Source organism: Haemorhous mexicanus, chromosome 6 (assembly GCF_027477595.1).
Source record: "Haemorhous mexicanus isolate bHaeMex1 chromosome 6, bHaeMex1.pri, whole genome shotgun sequence".
NCBI lineage: Eukaryota > Metazoa > Chordata > Aves > Passeriformes > Fringillidae > Haemorhous > Haemorhous mexicanus.
The window spans coordinates 3,362,687-3,386,213 of NC_082346.1; the positions used below are offsets into that span (position 1 = coordinate 3,362,687).

The 23,527-nt window shown below is 41.0% G+C and overlaps 1 protein-coding gene across 6 annotated transcripts in view; it reads right to left on the reverse strand.

Moving 5' to 3' along the window:
* NAV2 (neuron navigator 2) overlaps window positions 1–23,527 on the reverse strand; it is a 381,930-nt gene that overhangs the window by 155,577 nt on the left and 202,826 nt on the right. The window contains exon 1 of one of the 6 annotated variants that reach the window (XM_059848311.1): window positions 23,369–23,499. The exons of the other annotated variants lie outside the window; for them this stretch is intronic. Within the exon in view, the coding sequence (XP_059704294.1) occupies window positions 23,369–23,419 (51 nt within the window). The 5' untranslated portion in view covers window positions 23,420–23,499. Of the gene's footprint in view, window positions 1–23,368; window positions 23,500–23,527 lie in introns of those variants that run through there. 6 annotated transcript variants of the gene reach the window in all.

The following is a 23,527-nucleotide window of genomic DNA, read 5'->3' on the forward strand; positions in this document are numbered from 1 at the left end:
TCTGGAATGTGATTTGGAGAATTGTTTGCCCAGCATGAAAATTGTTTTTAATTAATGACCAATCACAGCCAGCTGTGTCGGACTCTGAGTCTGTCACAGGTTTTTATTATCATTCTTGTTTTAGCCTTTTGATGTATTCTTCCTCTTTCTTTAGTATAGTTTTAGTACATAATTTTCTTTTAATATAATGTAATAAAATAATAAATCAGCCTTCTGAGAACATGGAGTCAAACTGTCATCTCTCATTCGTCCTGGGGACCCAACACCACAACACATTTCCAGAGTGGTGATGATGCCCTCTCTCACAGGAATCAAAAGCCAGCTACCAAGTCTAGGGGGCAAGTATTTGCCACAAGACAGAGCAACCTGGATGTAATACAAGGATTGTAATTTCATAATCCTCTTGCACTTGCTGACTCCATGTTAATGTGATAAAATGAAGAACAGAGATTTTTGTTACCGTCTTCATAGACTATAGTCTAATTTTTCTCATAAACTCTTCATTTATGGTTTTTTTTAACCTGTAAAACACAACTGGTAGCAGCCATGAACAAATCACTTCATATCTGAAAGATATGCCCCTATTTTCCACCATTTATCCTTGACTTTCCCCTTCAGAGCAGCAGGATGTGCATTTCCTATGCCAACAGCGTCATGGCTTGAAGGGAAAAAAATGCTGGAACACCCCCATGAAAAAAAGCCTCAGAGCTGAAAAACATCTCAATGAAATAAAGGCTGAGCACACATGAGTGATTTCCCCAGCTGAATAAGAAAAGGGGCAAAAAACCCATGCTGCACAAACCGGACATTGTGTTCCTTAGCTCCTTTTAGAAGAAAACATTTTCCATAACAGGAAAATATTTTAAAAGATTCAACAACTTTAAGGGACTGGGGTTGACTTAACCTCCTTTTCTGCCACATGGTTTTAGCTTTCTTATCTAGGAGTGAAGACATATGAGGAAACAGGTTATAAACCATTTACTTTGCAAGTGCAAGGGTCCACCCCCCCACCATCCCTTCAATTCAGCTGACAAGGAACTTTTCAAGCACAAGAACCATGTTTCCTTTAATGGGAGGGCTGCAATGAATGCCCTAATTTATCACTGAAGGACTTTCAGAAAAGTTAAGATTACACTTCAGTGCATCAGATCCATTTTGGATCATTTCCATGATGCAGATCATCATGCAGGCAGATAAACCCTTGGATCAGCCCTACAGTTAAAACAGGAGTAGACCCCTCCTGGCAGAGCCTAAAATCACAGCAAGACCTTGAGAGCTAGTTAGGATTGATTTTTTTAAGTCAAATAACAGGATGAGAATGCTTGGCTGGCATTGCAAAACTGCTATCCTGTACCTGCTTCCTGCTGCCCTAATTCCTGTTGCACCCAGGAACACCAGATCTTATATCCATTATATTCTTATATTCAAACAGAACTGCATCAAAAAAAATCTCTGAACTCCCTTAATTCCTCCTGGTAAAGGAGACATCTTGAAAAACCCCAAATACCTGCTGCCTGATTCACTGCCCATGATAACTCATAAAGAAATCCCCTCTGATAGCAAATTACTCTTGTAAACCCCACCAGGGTACTGAAGTCAGCCTGCTACAAGCAAAGCTTTTATGCTTATTATGAAATGCACACCAGTATGGAGGAACTATTTGTTCCTGGGGTATTTAAGAGTGTGGAATATTATTTCATTCCACTAGTTGATTAGGAGAGAATTTCACAGGTAAATACAGATATAATAAACCTGTGTTTCTCTTAAAATTGTTATCACACAACATTATTTTGCAATATGTGTAACAAGAAAATTATTATTTTTTACCTGCCTGGGCTATATATTTACAATCTCTGAAGCATTCCTAGGCATACAGTATTACCCAGGCTTATTGTAGGTCAGCACTGATTTTTATGGCATATATTGAGCTAATAATTGAAACCTTCCAGGATGTTTTTGAAACCTGTTTGTTACAAGTCTTTGTAATGTGCTACACAAATAGATTTCTAATGTTTCTTTTCCTTTTCCATACAAACAAGTGAAAGAAATAAAAATTGCACAATGGCTGCTATTTCTAGACACGTGAAATACGTTTCAAAGCACACGGTGTTTCCAAATGTTCAAAACCAGGCAAATAATTGGAAAAACAATAATAAAAGAAGTAAGAAAACACTGCTGAGAAACTTTCCATTTCCCTATCCCTGCACACCAATTATGAGTGTTCCTCAGGTATTTTCAGCAAATAGTTATGAAGTCATGTGTTTGAATATTCATGTGAAAATTACTTGAACAGTTGTCTTATTAAAAATACACAAATCTTGTGATATGAAATATCCAACCCACTACAACCCAGGAGATATTGCCTTATTATACACTGACCAGTATGGTGTGTATAACAAAACTTTTAAAACTGTTCAGTGATTTCCCACAGGATGAAAATCACTGGAGCAGCTTCTTTACTCTGGTTACAAAAACCAAGTGAACATGGTGATTTGGGATTATCACCCTAAGCAGGTCTTTGTGTCCAAGGCAGGTTAATGTTTAACTCAGGTCTAAGTCCCAGCTTTTGTTGAAGGTGGACTCAGCTGTTTGGTAGCTTTTTTTCCCCTCTGTAGTGTATGATCTAAGGAATCCCATTTTCTGGGAACAAATGAAAAACTTATGTGAAAGATCTTTTTCTTCTCACTTTTTCTCTGCCCCTTTGATCCACCAGATTTGAAATAAGAGCATTACAGTTAAGTATCAATTTTGGAAATATTCAGTACATAATGAGTCATAGCTAAAGCACTAAAATGTAGCACAAAAAACACGGAGGTTTGGGGGAAAAAAAGAATCCATATTCTAAAGATTTTGAAACCTGTCTGTAAAGAAAAAGGCCTTGAACACTGTCTTCCATCAACAAGATTGAAGAATTTTGAAATTTAGTGGGGTTTCTTCCTTAGCCTCACACCTGCTCCTTTAAAGCACATTTCAGATGAGAGAAGAACCTTGCTTTCCAGCCAGGAGAGCCCTGAAATTCCCAGGCACTCCAAGGCTGCTGCAGCATTTCTGGCTGTGCTGAGAGAGCACAGGCACCACCTGCCCTGTACCTGAACACTGAATCAGTACAAAAGGCACCTTCTGCAGAGCTGCTTGGTTGTTCAAGCCCACACAGCTGCCCACAAGCACCTGAAGAAGGCTGGGGAGAAGAAGTGACCAGCAAAACCAGGATACAAAGCATGAATAAAGTCATGGGAGCAATGAATGCAGGAAGATCCTTTAGAGACCCAGTATATCCCTGGGACTGCAATGGGGTTAAGGTGCCAGGTATTATCAGCACTCCAGGGTCTCCTTTAAATGGAAACTACCTGATGTTTTTGCCTGTCAGTATTCTGAAAAACACTCATGAAAAGCAAAGGATTCACACGAAGCTGCTTGAAAAGAATGTCTCTCTTTCATGCAAGTAGAAAATAGGCCTGTGTCTCTTGTTTCTCATTTCCACACACACACACAAATCTAATTATAATCAATGCCCGAGTAAATTTTCAAATCTTTCTCTCCTTCCCTTACCATGTCAGTTCTGAACTAATCAGACTCTGATTGTTTTCTCTCAATAATTATCATGAATCAGGCTCTCATGAATCTGGTAACAGCTGAAGAATATCTTTTTGACATCATGCAGCACAATTAGAGCAGAGCAAGGCTTTTTTCATGACTGAATAGCAGGGTTAGTCACACGGATGAGCCCCCATCCCAGAAGAGCCACCACAATGCAGTGCCTGTGCTGCTGCTAACCAAACCACACCGCCTGCTGACCTTCACAGGCAAAACAAAAACCACCCCAAAACCTAAAAATAGCCACAGCACACTGAGATGAGCTGAAGGGGAATGCCTGCAGTCCTTTCAACACTGTGGGGTTTTGGAAAAGCCTGTGAGATACTCACTGCTGCCCAGTGTCACGGGGCTTGCACATGTGGAGCCATAAAATCCCAATTTTTGACTGGCAACACTAATTGCAGGCTCATGCTGATCCATGCATGCAGTCCAACACAGTGATCTCATTAACAGATATCACACTGCAAAGCCCAGAGCTAAACAGCCAGAGCCAAAGGTTTGGCTGAAAAATTCATCCCTCTGAAGCATCTCTGGCTCCAAGGAAGCACAGGAAGGATGATGGCTATTTTGAAAGTGCATAGAGATTATGGCCCTGACAATATTTTGCTGAGTTACTGGCAAAAGGACAACAAGGAAGCAAATGGTAAAAAAAAAAAAAAAATTTAAAAAAAAGGTCAAGTTTAACAGCATCTGTTAAACTTGTACACAGATCTTTCTTCAAAGTTTTCTTACAATTTGTGGCCTTAGTTGCCCCTAAATGGTTCTTAAACCCTGTAGCAGTCTCTATCTGTACATCTGTACCAAGACACAAATCCCACTAAAAGGGCAACGCTGACTCCTCCAGAATGAATTAAACTTTGCACTGCCATCCAAAAACAGTGCCATGGTTTTTTCCCCAAGATAAGCTCTTGCAAAACAAAACAAAACAAAACAAATGCTTAAAAAGCAGGACACAGGATAAATAACGTGTGACCCCATTTCTCTGTGATAAGTTCAAGGTGTTGGTGGGCTTTGAGCAAAGAGTTCTGTCTGCTCCTTTTCTTTTAGGATACAGGGACAGCACATTGTCCTTAGGGCTGCCCTCAAGTCCCCAGTGACTCCCAGCCCAGAAGGAAAGGACACACGAGGCAAGGACTGAACCACTTCTCCTCCCTGGTCCAAGACACTGGAAACATCTGGAAAGCCAGGATGGAGGGCTGGAGCTTTATTTACTCAATCCTACCAAGCACCTTGGCACCAAAGCCAGCTAATAAAGGGAGGAAACCACGGGAAACTCCAAGCCTGAGGCAGTGATGGGCTGAACTGCAGGTGGATTCCTTTCAGCAGGCAGGTGAGACAGCAGAATTACCTTCCTGGAATGCCACCTATGGAGAACAGGCTGGATGGGGCTTTGAGTGACCTGGTCTGGTGGAAAGTGTCCCTGCCCATGGCAGGGGGGTGGAAAGAGAATCTCCAAGGTCCCTTCCAACCCCAAGCACTCTCTGGTTCTATGATTTGCAATCCCCTAAGCACAGCTGTCATACACATATGCACACATACCTACTAATTAGTATCTAACATGATGCCAGTACTCTCCATTACCTCAAGGGCTGGAACTTTTGGAGTTATCACCAACTATTGAGACCTGAGCTACAACTATCTGCAATTCCCACTCAGTTCCCACATTTCTGGGGAAACAGAGACAAGAAATTTAAAAAAAGAAGCAGAGTTAAGGCAACTCAACTGAATTAGTCATTCAATTCAGATGTGCAACTGTGTTTGTTACAACTGCTTTGAATTATTGCCCAGTTGGTGGGGATATTATTCTGAATATAACATCTTACTGGACACTTGTGTACAATAATTAGCCTTTGGAAGTTAAATAGATAAATGGATAATTTAAACACCACTGAGACTACTTATTTCTCTCTCTTTAAAGCCTTATTCCCAGCTGAGGAGGGCTTTTCTCATGCATATGACTACTATTCAAAAGCAATGGGCTGACTCACAGCACACAGAGCCAAGCATATGGGTCAATTTTAGCAGGCCTGCAACCTTTCCAGGAATAGAGCCTTGGACTGTCCACACTTCAGAGCAGGCACTGAGTGTGTTTAGAGCAAATCTTTGGTGGACACTTAACAAGCATGGTGCTTTTAATTGCCCAGCTGGCACCTTTCCTACTCTTTCCCCACTGAATATTTTACTACATTTAATATAAAAGAGGAGCAAAGAGAGAATTCCTTTTTTTCATCCCAGTTGGGAAGTTTCTGAACCCTGTCACTGACAGGTGCTGCCCACACAGAGGGCTCAATATTTCTCACCAGAGCAGCATTTTCCTGTGGAGCAGCCCCCAAGGTGAAGCAAGGACAGGGATTGTGCTGGCATGCTGCTCCCTCAATGCTCCCATTATCCATCCACCTTTGCCACACACAGATCCCTGTCGAGCTGGAGCCACACACACACACCATGCCAAGCAGGTGGCCACTTTCTGATTCCCCCTTGCAAAAAACCCCATGAAGTCCAGAATAAAACGAGATTGCACTCAGACCTGCAGCGATTGCTCCTCAGATCCCAAAGTGAAAGAGCTCAGTTTGCTGAGCTGATCAACAAAACCTGCTCCAAGTCACATCTGGCCCCAGTGAAACAACTGAACTGATCTCACACCAACAAATTATCATCTACCTCAGAGAACAAAAGCAGCAAATGCACTACTTTTTTTTTTTTCAGTGTTTTCTAAAAAGTCATCTGAAGTGCACAGCAAGTTATTTTCAAAGATCACAGTTCTCATACACAAAATATACCCATTTACATCTACTACCACACACAAACAGCAACAGAAGAGGGCTTATCTGGAATGGTGATACAGATCTACTCCAAAGAGAAACCACAGAAAATTCTAAGAAGCTGCAGAAGGAAAAAAAAAAAAAACCAACCCAAAATAACACTTCTAAGGCTGAAGTTAGTTACTGTTCAACAGCACCACTGCCATAATTCAGGAGCCAAGAGCTGCTTACTGTTTTATAATGGTCACAGGAAAATTTACTTCTCCCACGAACAGGGACCTGGAAGGTCATACTACTTATTGGCATTTTTAATGTGAATATATCTGCTGGAGTCCAGCTTGCTCTTCCTTCTCAAGGGGTCCACAGTTAAATGATTATATATATGCTGGCATGTGAAGCTTGGCTGGTTAATTTTAGCAGAAGACACACATGCACAGTGCTCAGATTTCTGACACAGTCCAACTTCACAAATCCCACCCCTCCTGCAGCTCTTCCCTTACGCCCCCACTGCTCCCTTCTCTCTGTGTCTGAGTTCCAATGTTTGGCATCAATTTCAAACAGAATCAGTATATTTTATCATATCAAAGCTATTTACAGCAAGAATGAAGTTTGGCAGGTCTTCTGTGTTGGACTTCTTCTGTGTTGGACACTGCAGGCATTAAAAGAATGATTAAAGAAATTGTTGGGGTTTTGTTTGACTCTTTTATTCTGTTGTTGTTTTGGGTTGTTTGGGGTTTTTTACACAATCAGGAGGATTTCTACCTACTATACAGACAACCCCCTTCCTGTAAATGCTCCTAAAATCTACAGAAATTTATGCTCTGAAAGGAAACCCAAGACTTTGCATGACAAAAACCACCAGGTACACCTCCTTTTAGAACTTCAGAGCATATCTGAAGGTTTGATCCATCACAAATGCAAGCTAAAAAGCATCAGGCTGAATGAGACCTGGAACAGACACACACACCCTGGTGCAGCAAGGGCTGCCTGCCCTCTGGCAAGACCCCACCATGTGCAAGTCAGCCCTAATTCCATGGTCTGACCACTGCTGCTGGCATTCCTTAAAAATACAGAGAATTGGCACTTGTAAGATGCTTGGCTGGGATTTTGACATTAAAAAAAATAACACAGCCACTGCTGCCAAGGTGAGAAGCGAGGGCTGCTTCACCTCCCCTCTTGCCAAGCTGAAGGATAGATGTCTGACATTTTCACTGTTGATTTTTCAAAAGGCACACTCCTGCCAGAGTCAGATCCACGGGGCTCTTTTAACTGCTCCATGAAAAGCAAACAGCCTGGGAGCCACAGTGTCTCCACACCAGCTCTCCCCCCAGCAAAGCCCCCTCACCGTGGCAGAGGTGGGTGTTTGTTTTGGGGAGGTGGGGGACGAGAGGGGCTTTGATGGAGTTTGAGGAGAACACGATGTACTGGGACATGAAGGAGCTGCTTTACCCCGACAGCAGCGAGGGCTGAGGCTCTGATGTGCTCAGGACTGTGCTGTGAGCAACAGCTCTGCTAATGCAGGCAGGCTGAGCGGGAGAAGGGGGGCAGTTTGCATGGGTTCCCCCCAAAACCCTGACCACTGAAGATGGGAGAAGGATCTAACTCCAGGGTGCTACAGCCTTACAGCTTCTGCTGTAAGCACCCACCCCTCAACGTGATCAGTTCCCAAAGCTCCACATACTCTTGGCTTGTGACACTAAACAAGTCTTCTAAACTTTTCTAATAAAGACAGATTCGTTTTCTCTATTTGGAAAAGATATGAGAGACTGTTCCAAGCAGCTGCTGTAACTTCATTGGTATTTTTCACCTGGGGTCACAAATCTGTGTGTTTGCAGTATCATCTCCTCCGGGCAGAAAGCCATGGCCACAGGAGGGATCAGAACAGATGAACCATCACTGCTGGACTGGACTCTGAGAAACAAAGGGCAAGGAAAAGATTCCAGGAGATCATAATCTGAAGAGAGCTGGAAATGGAACTTGATTTGCCATGTAGCATTTTAAGAACAAACTCACTCCTCTACTCCATTTTCTCTTGATTGCTTAGAGGATTAATTCATCAAAACAACTTTCACAGATGTGAAGCCACTCCAAGTAAAAATAAAATTGGTTTCTAAGGCACGTGGTACCAAACCCTTTCAACTCCAAGCAGTGTAGAAGATGAAAGTTATCTGATCCAAACACTGAGGCCAGGAAACATTGCAAAAGCTTTTCTTAATTTTTAACAAAATCAGTTTGCTGAGGGGATTAGGGAATTACAGAAACTGGCCTCGGTCTTGCAGCAAATCCTAGCCCTCTTTTAGCCAAGAAGGACCAGCCAACATTCCCTTTTGGGTCTGCCTAGTGCTTGATGGACAAAAATGAGACTTCAAAAGCAGGGCCTGGGTAGGCTCAGTCCATACCAACACTGCAGTCACCAGCCAAACATCCTCCTCTCCCACAAACAGAGCGTCTAATGCCACTCCAAAAAGAGTAAGCCAGCTGCACGTCCTTCCTGACTCTGCAAAATGCAATTTAGTTCAGTGTCCAAGGCTTTTCAGGAGAGGCAATGCCTCTGGGGCTGCCAGGAGCTGGAGAGAGGCAGAGCTCCCTGACACCTGGAGCCACATAAAGCAACAGGCAACCAACACATGGATGAAAAATCACCACAGCTGAGGTAGGAGGGCCAACAACCTATCCATCACCTGATCTGCCAAGCAAGATCAATGCAAAATCTGGAGATGGAAAAGGAGGGAACAAGACCCAAACTTGAGCAAGGACTTGACCACGTGATTGCTTCAAGCAAATACTCAGGTCTCAGTTACTGAGTGCACACTGAACTCTTCTGAACAGAAATGCTGAGGTACTGAAGTCAGTAGTTAAAGAATTACATATTAATTCCATTTTTTCTAAAGCTTATTGATGGTAAGAGGAGGAGCGAGAAGGAGCCAATTACCTTTCCAAAGACTTTTTTATATTCCACCCCTATTTCCAACACACCTCCAGCTTCTGGGCACTGTCAGAAATGGGACAGTTGGCTAGACAAATCCTAGGTGTGACCAACTTTTGACCTACTTTAAGCTGCATTTTTAAGATAGTGAAAAATATTTTGTGACAGCTGAGCATTAATTTGTGTGGCAGAGACTCCATCCCAAAGAAAGACAAGAAGACCAAGAATATCAGAAGGACCCAGCTTTTCCCATTAGAGCCACATTATCCCAAGAGCTCATCTTCCTCCTAGCCATGAAAATAAACAACCCATCTTTCAGAAAACTTCAGATAGTTTTAAAAAAATGAAACAAGTGCCAGATCTCCAGCATTTTTAAAATCTGGTCCTCACTTTTCAGTAGAAAAAAAGGAAATATTCACAAATTTTGTATCAACATACAGATGAGAGGATGCAGCCCACATAGATGTCTGGCCCTAAAAGTTTTGTTAATGAGATCTTGAGGTAAAACTCTTGCATTTGAATATACTAACAACCATCCATACATAGGTGGAAGCATTTCTGGTTTTATGTCATTCACTATATTGCCACACAGCCCAAAAATCAGGCTAGAGACAAAAGCTTCCTGCATTACCTGGGATCACGAGGGGTTTGCCATATTTTACAGGAAATGAGGTCATCTTTATAAATTGTTCCTGCTAAGCACTTACAAATTGTTTCTTTTTTCCTTCCCCAAACAAAAAAAATTAAAGTGCTGAATTAATTTCTACAAACATAGCAAACCTAATCCAATGGTCTTGCAGCTGGCCATCTGTTTCACAGATAGAAATCTAACTGAATCTCCCACTGGCTGATAACTTTCTAAATTACATCAAATTGTCAATGCTGACCCTGCTTCCAGCTTAGTTCCTCCTGCTTCCATTTAGGAGGCTGGGAGTGATTTCTGGATCATGATCTATATGCCAATTAGACAGAAGAAAATTGGCAATAGATAAAGCTACACATTTGGCACTAGATCAGATTTAAAGGGGCAGAGAAAGGCAATGACCCCAGCTATGATGCAGACTAAGGGAATATAGGAAAAAAGCTCTAGAGTACAGAGGTTATAGAAGAAAATTTAGTTCCCCTCTCTCCATTTCAGTCTGTGTCACAAAGACCTTTTCAATCAGATGTACTTTTTTATTTATAAATAATTAAGAAATACCCCTCCTAATGGGAAGGAGCAAACCTCTGTACCTAAGTTTAGCTTAGCACTGTATAAACAATCAGTAATTTCATCCCTGAAAGCCACTTGCAGTCTGGCCAAGATCCTGGTTACCAATTCACTGGTTTTGGGATGAAGAATGATTCCCTGCATGATATAAGAGGAAAATTCTGGTTTTTCATCTCCCACTGACCTTATGCCTTGTTGGGGAAGGAGGGAGGGGGGATGCTACTTCCATCAGAGCCAGCTTGTGGGCACTGCTGCAGGCAGGATGCTCACAGACTCAGAAAACCACTGGCCTGATCTGTGATGGCAAATCCGATGCTCCTAATTAGAGAGGTTCACTAAAGTGACACCAGCGTGGAGTTTCATTGATCTGGTAATTAAAATCAGTGCTGTAGGGTTGTGCTAAAAATTCTGATATTGAACTTTAAACACCTCATTTTACATTAAAAAAAAAGAAAGAATCCGGGTAAAGTAAAACTTACAGCAAGCCAGAATTAATAATTTTAAAATATATTTTATATTTGATCAGGAAGTGACAGTACAGGCAAAATTCCCACAGGTACAGAAGATTTGGGCACCTCTGTCTGGGAGCTTCCTCACACAGCCATCATCCACTTAAAGGCCTCCTGCACCTTCCTGAAAAAAATCATTCAACCAAAAGGAATTATTCTTGCACTGCTCCTGAAGCTTTCTACAGAAATATATATATATATATATATAGCACAGTCCTTGAATAGAACTGTCACAAGGCAGATCAACTGCAGGCTTCATCTATTTCCAGCAGAAAGAGTTTTAACATAAAGATATTTAATGGGAATTTCCATTAAACAGCATGACCTACACCAGACTAAGACTATTAGCAGTTCCTTATGATTTTTCTTCATTCATCCCTTTTTAAAAATGCAGATGGTTGAAGTATTCTATTATTATTAATAGTCCTTGAAGAATTATATGGCAGCAAGGAGGCTGACCAAAAGACCTGCAAGCTCTGGAAAATTTAGAAAGCACAAGGCAATGACAGCAGCCTATCCTCACTGGGCCCTCTATCACTCAAATTCAAATGTAATTTTACATACACCTAACTCAGTCCCTTTCTCTGTTTGATATCCTGCATTTAGGCCTGCTTTTGCCTGAACACCTAAACCTAGCAAAGTGTTACTCCAGCAAACTTATGCTGCTAAAATTAGCTGAGTAAAAGGTTTAGTGAGAAGAAAAATTATATGGAATTTATTTACAGGTAATAAACTCTTGCAACTAATCCTTGTGGTCATTTTACTGGGATGCATAGAAATCAAACATTTGAGCTTTTTTTAAAAAAAAAGAACTTGGTAAATGCTCAGTTTTCCTTTGGATGAGAGCATTAATTTTGATGCAGATGAAAGCCCACCTATGCATGAAAGTAAGCATGGTTTAAAGTAACATCAGATAAGAGCAGTGTCTTAGCTGCAGATAAAATCAGAGCAATTTACTGGCAATCATTCCAAGGACAGATCCTACACACAAGGCTTAGGGACATCAGCAACAGCAGCTATTCTCTTCTGCCTGGAGCAAGGCTTGGAGGAATGCAGAACAACGAGCACGCTGCCAGTTTGAAAAAGAAGTAGTAAAAAAAAAAGTGAATTATGCACCCATATAAAATGTTGATTCAGAAATTAACCACAGAGATACTAAGACTAGGAGGGGAAAAAAAAGAGCTATCAGGACTGGCTGCCTGTTATCCTGATTGAATTTATAATCATAAATATTATTTATAGTAATACAGTTACTTACCTTGTTCTTTGTTAACTACAGTTCAAGCTCTCTAATCTTAAAACTTCAGAAAAATGTAAAAAAAAGAAAAAAAAAAGGAAAAAAGGGAGCTGCAGCAGCTGTTGTAGCACTATGTTGAGATTTTAGGTTACAGGTCACTTTTTGCAAAAGGCAGGCTAAGAGCATCATCTAAAAGCAAAATTGCAACAAATTGATTAAGCTGTGGGCAAATGGTTGAGTTGTGAACGAAAATTAGGATTACTGTTAAAACAACCTGAAAGAAAAAGCAGCTCACTGCTTGGATTTGGGGTTGTTTGTTTGTCTGAGGTTTTTCTGATTTCGTGAGTGGTTTTTTTTGCCTGGCTTTGTTGATATTTTTTGAACAAAACAATTCTATTGCTGAATTTCCTAGAGCTGTCATTTTTGCAGTGTTTGTTTTATACCTCTGGCAATACTTTTGTCGAAAATTTTGTTTATGCAATCCCACAATGCTTATGAGGTTACAAACTCAATTTTTTATCTCTGCAAATAACCTTCCCAGATACCTCCTGCAGGTTTTCTCCTGAGCTGGAATACAGGCTGCGACAGCCCGGGAACATGGGGAGGACAGATCCAGGCAGATGACAATTAGTGGTTCTGGGCCAGCTCCACTGCTCTCAAACTTGGACATCATTTCAAGGAGGTGAGTGACACTTGCAGGCACAAATCAAGGGAGTGCAGGCTTGTCCCCATCAGAGTGACTCTGACACAAAGGCCAATAAAGAGAAAACATCTTACTGAACTATACTGGAGCTGACAAAGGCAGCAGCTGCTCTGCTCCACAGGGCAAATTTATATCTGCAGGAGGTGTTGGGAAGAATGGATCCTTAGGGGAATTACTGTCAGCTCATCCTCTCTCGCTATCTAAGAGATCCCAAAGAAGAAATCAAGCACATCAGAGCACAGTTTAGTTTTTAAAATATGAGAAGTTCACAGATTCAGAGTTGCACACAGAGGTACTTCTGAAGAGCACGGAGAAACACCAGGAACTAACATTTCCCAGCACACACTGTAAAAAATATCAGTAAGTTGGAACAGTAGTGCCTGCAAAAGATACAGATCTCTTTATTAGGATTCAGAAGCTCCTAGAGGATTTGAAGGATGCGTGTTTTGGCATGAGGTCTTCAAACCTCATTTTATTAGTGCATAAGGGAAAAATTTACTTCTGCTAGTACTACAACAACACAGTTGGCCAAAGAAATAATTATTGAGTATGAACTGGCTTAAGCGATAACTGGCAAAAATCAGGATTACTTGAAAAATGAGCAATCTTACATACTGAGATATTGAGATTGCACAAAATCAAACAAGTGAAAAAAACCCCAAGAGTCCATGTGGTATAAAACACAGCATGGAATACTGCTGCTGTTTGGTACACTAACTCAGGCTTCTCCATGGACTAAGGGACTGAGTCTGTGCAGTTTTGTATGCTGATATTTGTCCAGTGTTTTTCAAAGCAATAATGCAGACAGTAAGCTCTCAGCAGCACATTCTGAACTAAGCATTTACAGACAATATAACTGTGTTTAGTACATCTGTTCCTGTATTCCTACACTATCCGTTTTTCCTTTTTTTTAGTATAACTAGTAGTAAATAGCACATTAAAGTATTCTGATGGTCTAAATGAGTTTTTGTGGTGTTTTAAACACTTGTGTCTATTTAGTGTGACCCTTTATGTTTACCCTTTATATAAACTAGGATGTGACAAAGCTTGGATAAGGGATAAGGGTTAGGGGAGGGCTTTGCACATTCTTAATGGACACCTGCTTCGCACTGACAACATTTTGTTCTCCCAGATCTCTGCAGATGCTTGTATCAAAAAGCAAATAACCCAAAGATCAGATTAGCAGCCTGGTATTTCCATGAGGGCAGCTAAGACTGGCAGACCTGTAAAAGCACTGAGTAGCCCTGAGACCAGCCTCCACCCCCAAGAAGGATTAAACACAATTAGCATCAGGAAAGCAGATGTCTAACAAAGTAATAAACCATAAGTTGTACATAAGGTTAAAATTTTCCCTCTCCTTCCCTCTGTTCAGCAAATGATCCATGGCTCCCAAATGTATCTCTTTGCTGCTTTACACCACCTCGAGACTCCCTCATTCTCTCATCAGTCAATTCAGTGGCAATCACTTGTCAGCGAAAAAGAAAAAAAGCAAAACAACAAAAAAGCTTGTTGAGCAAACGTCAGAGAACATTAAATTAACCAAAGATCAGCAAAGAACAGCTGACACCAAATTGAACCCAACACATGGCCCCATTCACATTCTTGTTAAACACACATAGCCAATCGCTCTGCCTTTAAAATTACATTAAAGGATCTTTATTTTATCAAACAAAAATATTTGCTTGTGGATGAATAGCCAGCCATTAAGTACATCATAAAAAGTAAACTATTGCTTTCATGCAGTTTGGACTAAAGGTACTGTTTTACCTCTGAGTACAAACTAAATTATTAAGCATTATTATTAAGCATTTTCTCTTTAGCTCAAAGAGACCTGAAGCATATTTCTGTGTACTTTTATTTGTGTACATAGTGTATAATCTTACAGGAAGGCCTCCCAAGCACCCACTCCAGACTGTATGAAATTTGTTGCCTGCCTGGTGGAGTCACCTTACACCCCCAGTACATCAAGGGAGGCTGTGATCTCCAGTGCAGGGCAGCAAAGTCTCCCAGGGCACTCAGCTCATGGGGACATCCTTTGGCCTTAGAGGAACAGGAACAGGTCCCAAAACGACCCAACAATCAGCAGCACCCTGATGCTTGCTTCTCCCAAAACAATGATTTCAGCTTCTCCCATCAGCACCCACCATGTCTTCCCCCAGAGCACAGCCATCTTCTCCAGCCTTGCTGAGCAGAAATGGCATTTGACACAGCAATTGCCGACTCCAGAACGGAAAAATCAAATACCACACAATGGAAATGCATTAAAGGAAGTGAGAAACCTGATGGCTTTCTCCCCGGGCAACAAGGGCCATTCTGTGCTGGAGCTGTCAATCACTTAAGGACGGGTTGTATGGGGACAGAGGTAGAACTGGATGTGGATGTGAGGACAAGGAACCCAATTAAATACATCGATTCTCTCTCAACATAGGAAAAAGCCAACCAGGCAATATTTGCAATATTTTAAACACAGGGTGTTGAAACAACACATGAAAAAAATCATATTTACAAGAGACTAAGGTACCCAGACTAGCAGGTGTGTTTCCTTTTATTCCTTGAAAAGGACTTTTTCAGCACTGAGTAAATCTCTCTATGCCTGTCACCCCTCCCACTCCTTGTCTTATTTAGGTAATAATTCTTACACATGCTTATACTACACACCTTCAGAACAAGAGCTGCCACTTTAAGTTTCAGCAACACCTCACTCAACTTGGTTGTCATCTCAGTAAATCAATCTAGGCAATCTACTCAAAATTTAAATAAAGTTTTTCAAAAGGGCACAAATTTGCCTCCTAAATCCATATTTAGTCATGAAAATGTTTCTACAGAAGGCCAGAACAGATTACTTGTTCCCCACAGGCATCTCATCCTCATCAATCCCATTATCCTGTATTGTGGACCCTTTCCTAATGGAAATGTTCCACTGCAATGTCCCAAACCAAAATCAAACAGCAAATATTTCTACCTTGTGAATACTAAGGCATGGATCAGAAGAGAGCAAAGCAGCATCTGCGTGGTTTTGGAAGTCTCTGCCAAAACCAAGCCCTGTGGAAGGGTAAGCCTTTGGAAGGGCTGGTCTTTTTTACATGCCCTGTGCTGAATCCAGTGATGTAGAACTCTGATCCCAGATCATTTACCTGCATTTTGGTCATTTAAAAAAGCCCAAAAAACAAAAACAAGCATACAAAAAGAAAAAACAACTTCCAAAGATTTCTTAAAAAAAAGGAACCAGCCCGTGTGGCAAATCTCTGAATGCAGAGCAGAGAGGGGAAAAATCCATTGCCTTACAATGCCCAACTATTTCACAGGTGATCATTATCACATTCCAGTGTGGGCACAAGGGTGAGATGCCAGAACACTGACACCACTTCACCGCTTGAAACCGGATACTCAGGAGTGCTCTAGAAGCTCTCCAGTGCTTCACTGTAAAAAGATACTGACGAAAAAAAAAAGAGGAATACAACTATTGCTTAGTTCAGAAGCCTCGTTCAACCCTTCCCCACCCAAATCATCCTCCCTCCTTCACTTTAACAGTACTCACCCTGATAAAAGTTCTGCAGGGTCGTGATTCTTAGACAACAAGATTAGGATGGTTATAATAAAATTAGCAGCTGCACAGATAATCTATAAGGAATTTATGTTTGTCATTTCAAAATAAAAAAGCAAATCCACTACGACAATAAACAAGTGTATTTGAAGTAAGACTTTTCAAACAGAAAGGTAACACAGAAAACATCTGAGCAGTCACAGCCTCACCACGATGGCCCTAATAATGAACTACCTGCTAATAAAAGAAGGCAAGTCGCATGAGAGACTTAATCCTTACTCACATGCAAAATTTCTAAATTAAAGATACATGAAAACCCTTGTGCAACATGTAATGCCGTGGGAAGACTTCACCTGAAACATCTCATCTCATTCTTGCCACCTGTATTCAAGAAGGAAAAATTCAGACCAGAAACAGTACAGAAAATGATCTTGAAAATTCGGAGGTCTTGTGAAAGAAAACTCTTAGAATTATGTTTATTTGAACTTCATAGTAAGAGGTTCTTTGCCCAGAACACGGAGGAGGAGGAACAGAACAGCCAGCAGACGTGCTGGCAACAACCCCCAAAAGCACAGACAGGCTGTGAGAGTCAGAGCAGATGAGGCTGGAGGAGAATCGGGGCAAATTTCCACCAAGAACGAGCACCATTGCAAGCCAAGTGGTTTTCAGGTTTTATAGCCATGGAAACAATGAAATTGTTACACTAATCAGAACACAGTAACACTAAAGTCTGCCATTGATTAGAACAATAAAACCTCATTCTCACATGCTGTTAAATACCATCTGCATCTATCCCTATGTGGGATAAGATGACTGCAGAGCAAGACTTTGCACAATACCACATGCAACGGGGAGTAAAATAAATAGTAAGGCTTTTAGAAAAGTGAATGGAATTTCTAATCATTCCTCAGTGTCCTACGAGGGAAATAAGTAAATAAACCAAAATCAAGCTGCAATCCCAAAATGCATCCTGTACCAGAACAGGAATGCTTTTTGAAGGATCACCCACCTCAAATCCCTTTCCAGTCTGTTTACTGCCATAATCCCAGAACAGAATTAAATGAGGCTCAAACCTCTACACCTGAATTCTAAATTAAGTCAGACAAACATATTAATCTGGAATATTTCGGAAAGCCTAAACCATGCAACATACAGCATCTAAGTATATTTTTAGATTTGCATTTCTGAAACTCCTTAGGTAAGGATTTTTTAAATGATATCTGCATTGAAATGTGACATGCACAGTTTGGAACAAAGCAGTTACGATACAGCATTTATTTATCTTCAAATATAAACACCTGAATATGCACATTAAGTCATTTTCATGTGTTTCTTTTCAACTTACTTTGATTTCTGTAATGGCATCAACTCCTTCAATAACTAATACAACTTAAGTTATTTAGATTTTTATACTATTTAAATATCCCTGTATTGTACAGAAAAAAGACACACTGTGCTGGCTTGTCCCTGGCACATGTATGCACACACAGAGCACTTGTATGTGCAAATTTATTTACGTGATACAAGTGCTGTCATAAATTATCCAAGTCACTCCTAGAAGGTGTGTGGAGGCTTCCCTCTTTGAAAGAGAGCCTGTTTCAGTCCCTGCTGTGGTGATTAGAAGCACCCTTCTGTATTTTGATGTCTTTACAGAGAATACTCATATGCACACATTGTCCTTTTTTTTTTTTTTTCTGGAGTGCCAAGAAAACAGATTTTTCTCTATCAACCCAACAGCCCGTTCTTCCTTTGCCCTGATCTTCTGTAAATGATACCACAACTGCGTTATAAGATTCTGGGTGAGGTTTCACCTGCCTCCTGGCAGTTTCACTGCTTTCACACCTCCTTATCTCTACTGACACCTGTCAGGAACAGCCTTATGATGCTGCAGGTCACACCTCTGTTGTCCTCTCCTGACTGATCCTCGGAAAAAGAGGTGTGTGCTCTTGCAACAACACACTGCTCACAGGCTTCTGTGTCAAAAGAACATCTCCTTAGCTGTGTGATTAAACAGCAGTGTGGGGAATGTATGATTACATGCAACAGCCCTTTTCAGACATATCCTAACCTATGAAACACTGAATTATACTTTAATATTTATTTTAATCTCTGTACAGTGCCAGCAACTAAGCCTTCAATCTAGACATCTAACAACTGGCTGAAGTTCTACACTTCTTGGCTTGGAAAAGCTGGGTAACAGGCTATGATCTGATTCCAACACCAAGTCAATAGTCAGCTGCAAGATAATGCTATGATCATTCCAATAAACTCCTTAGAAGCACTCACAGAGATGGCAAAAGCTTAGGGACCTGCAGGAGTTTTTTCCCTTACTTAATGAAAAGTATTGCTAAGTCAGCTAGCAAAAATAGGCCTATCAAATCCTAACTTTGCAAATCTCTTATCAGCCCAGTCAATTCTTCTCTCTCAGTTTTCAAGTTAAGCACTTGAAAATCTCTTCCAGAATGAAGTGCTTCTTCCAAATAAGTATGTCTCCTTTGCTGTATGCTCCACATCAGCCCAGAAGGCACACAGAGATAAGAGAATTAAAGGGAAATTGTAATAGAAGGAGAAGTCATATGTAAACCAGGACTGAAATTTTACACAAACTTTTTAACACTTTCTTCACAGAGAAAATTTTTAACTAGCTCACTGTTCTACAAGAATAACTTCTTTTCCCCATTTTTTTTGCATGAACATGTTTTAAAATCCAGGTGTTTACCCAGCTTAGGGCCAGTTAACTTGAGCAAACCTCAGGTGCTGATCCAGCTGGCATCACTCACCCTGGCACACGTCCGGGGTGGTGCAGAGCAGGAGTCATTCCTTTTTCCCCAGCCCATATGGACATGGTCCATCTCCTCCTGCACCTCCTGACCTACAGCAGGAGTGATTTTCCTGCTCCTTGATCTCAGGGCTCCTATGGAGCAAGGTTAAGGATAGGAACACTAAGGGGCATCCACACCCAGGAAATGAGAATTTGGTCCTGCTCAAAGGTTACAGCACAAATATAAAGTGCTCGTGGCTCGTGCAAACACATGCACCTTTCTTTTCTCCCAGGTTATTCAACATTTTAAAATGGAAGCAGGAAATAATTACGGGGAGAGAAAAGTCATGAAAGAATTATATCTGCTTAATTCAAAATTTTTAAGCTGAAAACAGAAACAATAAAGGCGACAGCAAAAGCTGAGCAGCCTTCAGTTCTCTCCAGCTCTGTATAATCCATGTCTGATCTCAAATGAGAAAAGACAGAAGCTACAAAAATTACAAATAAACTACATTAAATAAAAAACTAAAAAGCTCAATTTTTTCTGCATCTAAAACCTGGTTTTGAAACACTATTATGGTACATTTCACAATAAAATGCTACAGCCTCTGCTGACATTACTGTGGCTCTTCAGTGAAGTTTTTCTACTCCATTCAAAGAAACAAATCTTTCAATACAGGCTTATCCTGGGGTCATTTATTACACCATGTCAGACACAGAATGTTTCATCTCAAGAACACACACATAGGGTTTTCATTCATTAGTCTCTTACAAGCTCAAAAAACCCAACAAACAAACACAAAAAAAAACCCCCACAAAACAAAAAAAACCCTAACAAATACCAAAAAAAAGCCCAATCTAACACAAACCAACAAAACCACAGAAGAACACCCACCCTGGAAAGGTTATCTACAGCTGGTAACATATTGCCAGGTTAGTTAACATGTTTTTACTGATGCAATAGCAGGAAAAACCTCATAAAAGGCTGCAGCATTCTCATATTTGTATACGTTGTATACACACACTACAAGGTTGGGGGCTTGTAGGACATGTGGGGACAATTTGAACTTGGCAGAAAGAAACAGGATCACATGCTTTTTACAACCCCTTGTGAATTCTCAAAGCCATAAAATAGTGAGTGGGAACGATCCTTGTATTGATTACATCAGAAAAAGGTGTTTGCATTAAGGGGTGAAGCTGACTCAGAACAGTTAAACAAAAAGGAGCGAGTCTACCCTGAAATATTGTTAGTCTCAAATGTAAAATGGAAATAAAATCAAAAATTAAACATTTGTTTTTAAAAACCCAGGAATAAGGAACTCTGAGGTCAAAGTGATTTTATCAGCTGTGCACAAGTCACTCAGCATAAATAGGAGCAAGCTACACAATTCATTCTTTTTCTCCCATGAGTTGGCAATACCTTAGCAAGTGGACATAGTCTACTCAGCAAAAAAATTCTCTTGGTTACTGTCTGGCCACTCCTCTGAACGTCGAGTAATAACATGAATATGCTCCAGAGAGACTGGCAAGAAACCTGACATGATTGCCCAGGAAACATACCAACGATGAAAGCAACCTTGTATTTTGCAGCTAATTCAAGATGACAAGATGGCAGCTGAATGGATTGTATAGTGTGTGACAAAAATTAGGCCACCATCCCCCAAAATTATTCAAGGACACTATTATGAAAAAGAAGCTACCAACACAAAGTTTCAGCAGCGTTAAATACTTATTCCACACTGCACCCTTATGGCAACATCACCATTTTTATGAACTTATCTAAGTCTTGCAGGATCTGATATTTGGAGATTCTGTGATAACAGCAGGCAGATTTATCCCTGGCTGCCTGAAAAACCCTTTATTACAAATCAGAAAAAACCCCTAAGTTTCCACACTCTGAATCTAACGATTTCAACCACCAAGTGATTTCTGCCATCACCACCCAAAGCTCTCAGCAGAACGTGTCTGACTTTTGTTGGCATAGTAGCCACAATCAGCTCACCCTAAGCAATGACTGGCAAGCATTTTCTCATTCTTTTTTCCACAGAAACTTCAGTGGGCCAAAGGAAGGAGGAGGAGGAGAGAAAGCAGAAAGGCAAGGTCTGAGGTATTTACTTTGACACTCACTTACCTGAGGATTATTCATATATATTCATATTATTCATATACATACATATAAATGTATTATATTATATAATGTGTATATATATAAAAAATAATATATTATTAATATATAAATAATCCTTAATTACATAATATATATAAAATAATCCTCAGCTAAGTGATTGTCAAAGTATAATAATATCCATAATAAATATAAATAAATATTTCTGTATATATGTATATATAATAGTAATATATAAATAAACTATACACACACACACATATATATATATATATATATATATATATATATATATATATATATATATATATATATATATATATATATATATATATATATATATATAAAAGCTGTCTTTCCTTGATCCACTTTATCAAGACAGACCAACCAAGGCCTCTGGAAGAGTTCTGCACAGAGCTGAGCCAGAACCCTGCCAGGCCCCACGAGACAGCATCCAGCAAAGCAGCCAGGCAGGAGGCAGTCCCACCAGGCAAACCTCTGTAATTCCCCAATTGCAGGGGCAATAAATGTCTGCTGCTTGACAGGGAATGTGGGTCCAGCAGGGGTATGGGGTGAAGGATTTTATCTTTCCTCCTCCTGCCTATGGAGTGGGTAAATCCAGCACTTTTCTTCCACTCTGAGCATCACTTGGATCCTTTTCTCCGCTTGAAGCCACAGCTCGGTTCTCACAGGTGCTGCTTGCGCAGCCCACGGGGGGCGGGTTTAAAGGCCAATGCAAAGACTTTGCGATACACCTGTGTACACAAGCTCTTTCTGCTTCCTAAAAGGCTCTTTGCATATGAAAAGCGAGAGAAAGGACTCACTTGAACCTCCCTCCCAAAACTCTTGGCTTCAGCCGGAGCCAGGCTTGGGCAACCCCCACACAAAGCCGCCAACTTCCACCGCCGGCTCGCAAATTCATTATTCCAGGGGCTACTCATGCGTGAAATATCCGAAACTATCTGATCCCACGTGAAGGGCTGCTGCTGCATCCAGAGCTGAATACTCCTTCACTAACACGTGTTTATCACCTCATTCCTTGCGAGGAAAGTATGTAAAAACAGAGATTGTTACACTGCCGGCCGCGCTATAAATTTCTTTGATTGCAGAGCCTGATAGGAAGAGGTGCTGGGAACCTTTAACTCCCACATGGACTCAAGAGGGTTTTCACACAAAAAGGCTAAAGGATTAGACCTGTAGCAAATCCTACGGCTTTATTATAAATTTCTCGGGAAAATAAATCTTTCCTCTAAGGACTGCACAGAAATGTAATTTTCTTTGTTTAAATAATCTGCCAGAGAGACAGAGAAAACACATTTAAAGCTATCTCAGACAGCCACTGACTTGAGATCCTTTACATCAAATAGCTTAAAAAAAAAAAAAGAGCTGCTGATGAGAAGTCTCTCTAAGTTTTGATCAGAGTTTATATCTTGGTGCGGACAGTAATTCAAGCAGACAGGCATATATGTTTTCAGGGTTTTCTGAGCTGATTTATGCTGCAGGAATGGAGCAGCCACACACTTTATACTTACAATGTGCGGTTTTTCACTTTTCAGGAAAGGAGAAGAAAGAAAAGGGGATGGGGAAGAAAGGGGAGGGGGAATTTAAAAACAAAAACTATCGAGCAAACAAAACTCCAAATGCTCCCAGGCGACAAAATTATTCCAGCATAACTGAAAGAGAGAATATTGCTTCCAGGAAGAAGAAAACAAGAAGAAAGACAGTAAATAAATGAAGATGAAGGGAGAGAGCTACATACATAACTGATGCTTCCGTTCTTAGCTTTAAACGAGTTTAACTACAGAGATGAAACAATAAGCACATCTAAACAAGCCCGAAATATGACTTAATAAGTAACAAATCCGGCTGCAAAAGAGAGCACATCGGTCCAGCGCCAGCCCTGCCACCCTGAGTACCCCAAAGAACCGTGCACGGAGAATATTCCCTGGATCAGCGGCAGTCCCGGGGTGTCCCCGAGGTATTCCCGAGGTCCTTACCAGCTTCATGGTGCTGTTGTTCTGCTCCCAGCGCCACAGCATCACGCTCATGGTGGGGCCGGCACCTGCCGCGCCCCGGGGCTGCCCGCGAGTGTCCCCGGGCGCGGGCGGCGGGGCCGGGCCCGGCCATGCCGGGGCCGCGGGGCCGGGCGGTCCCTC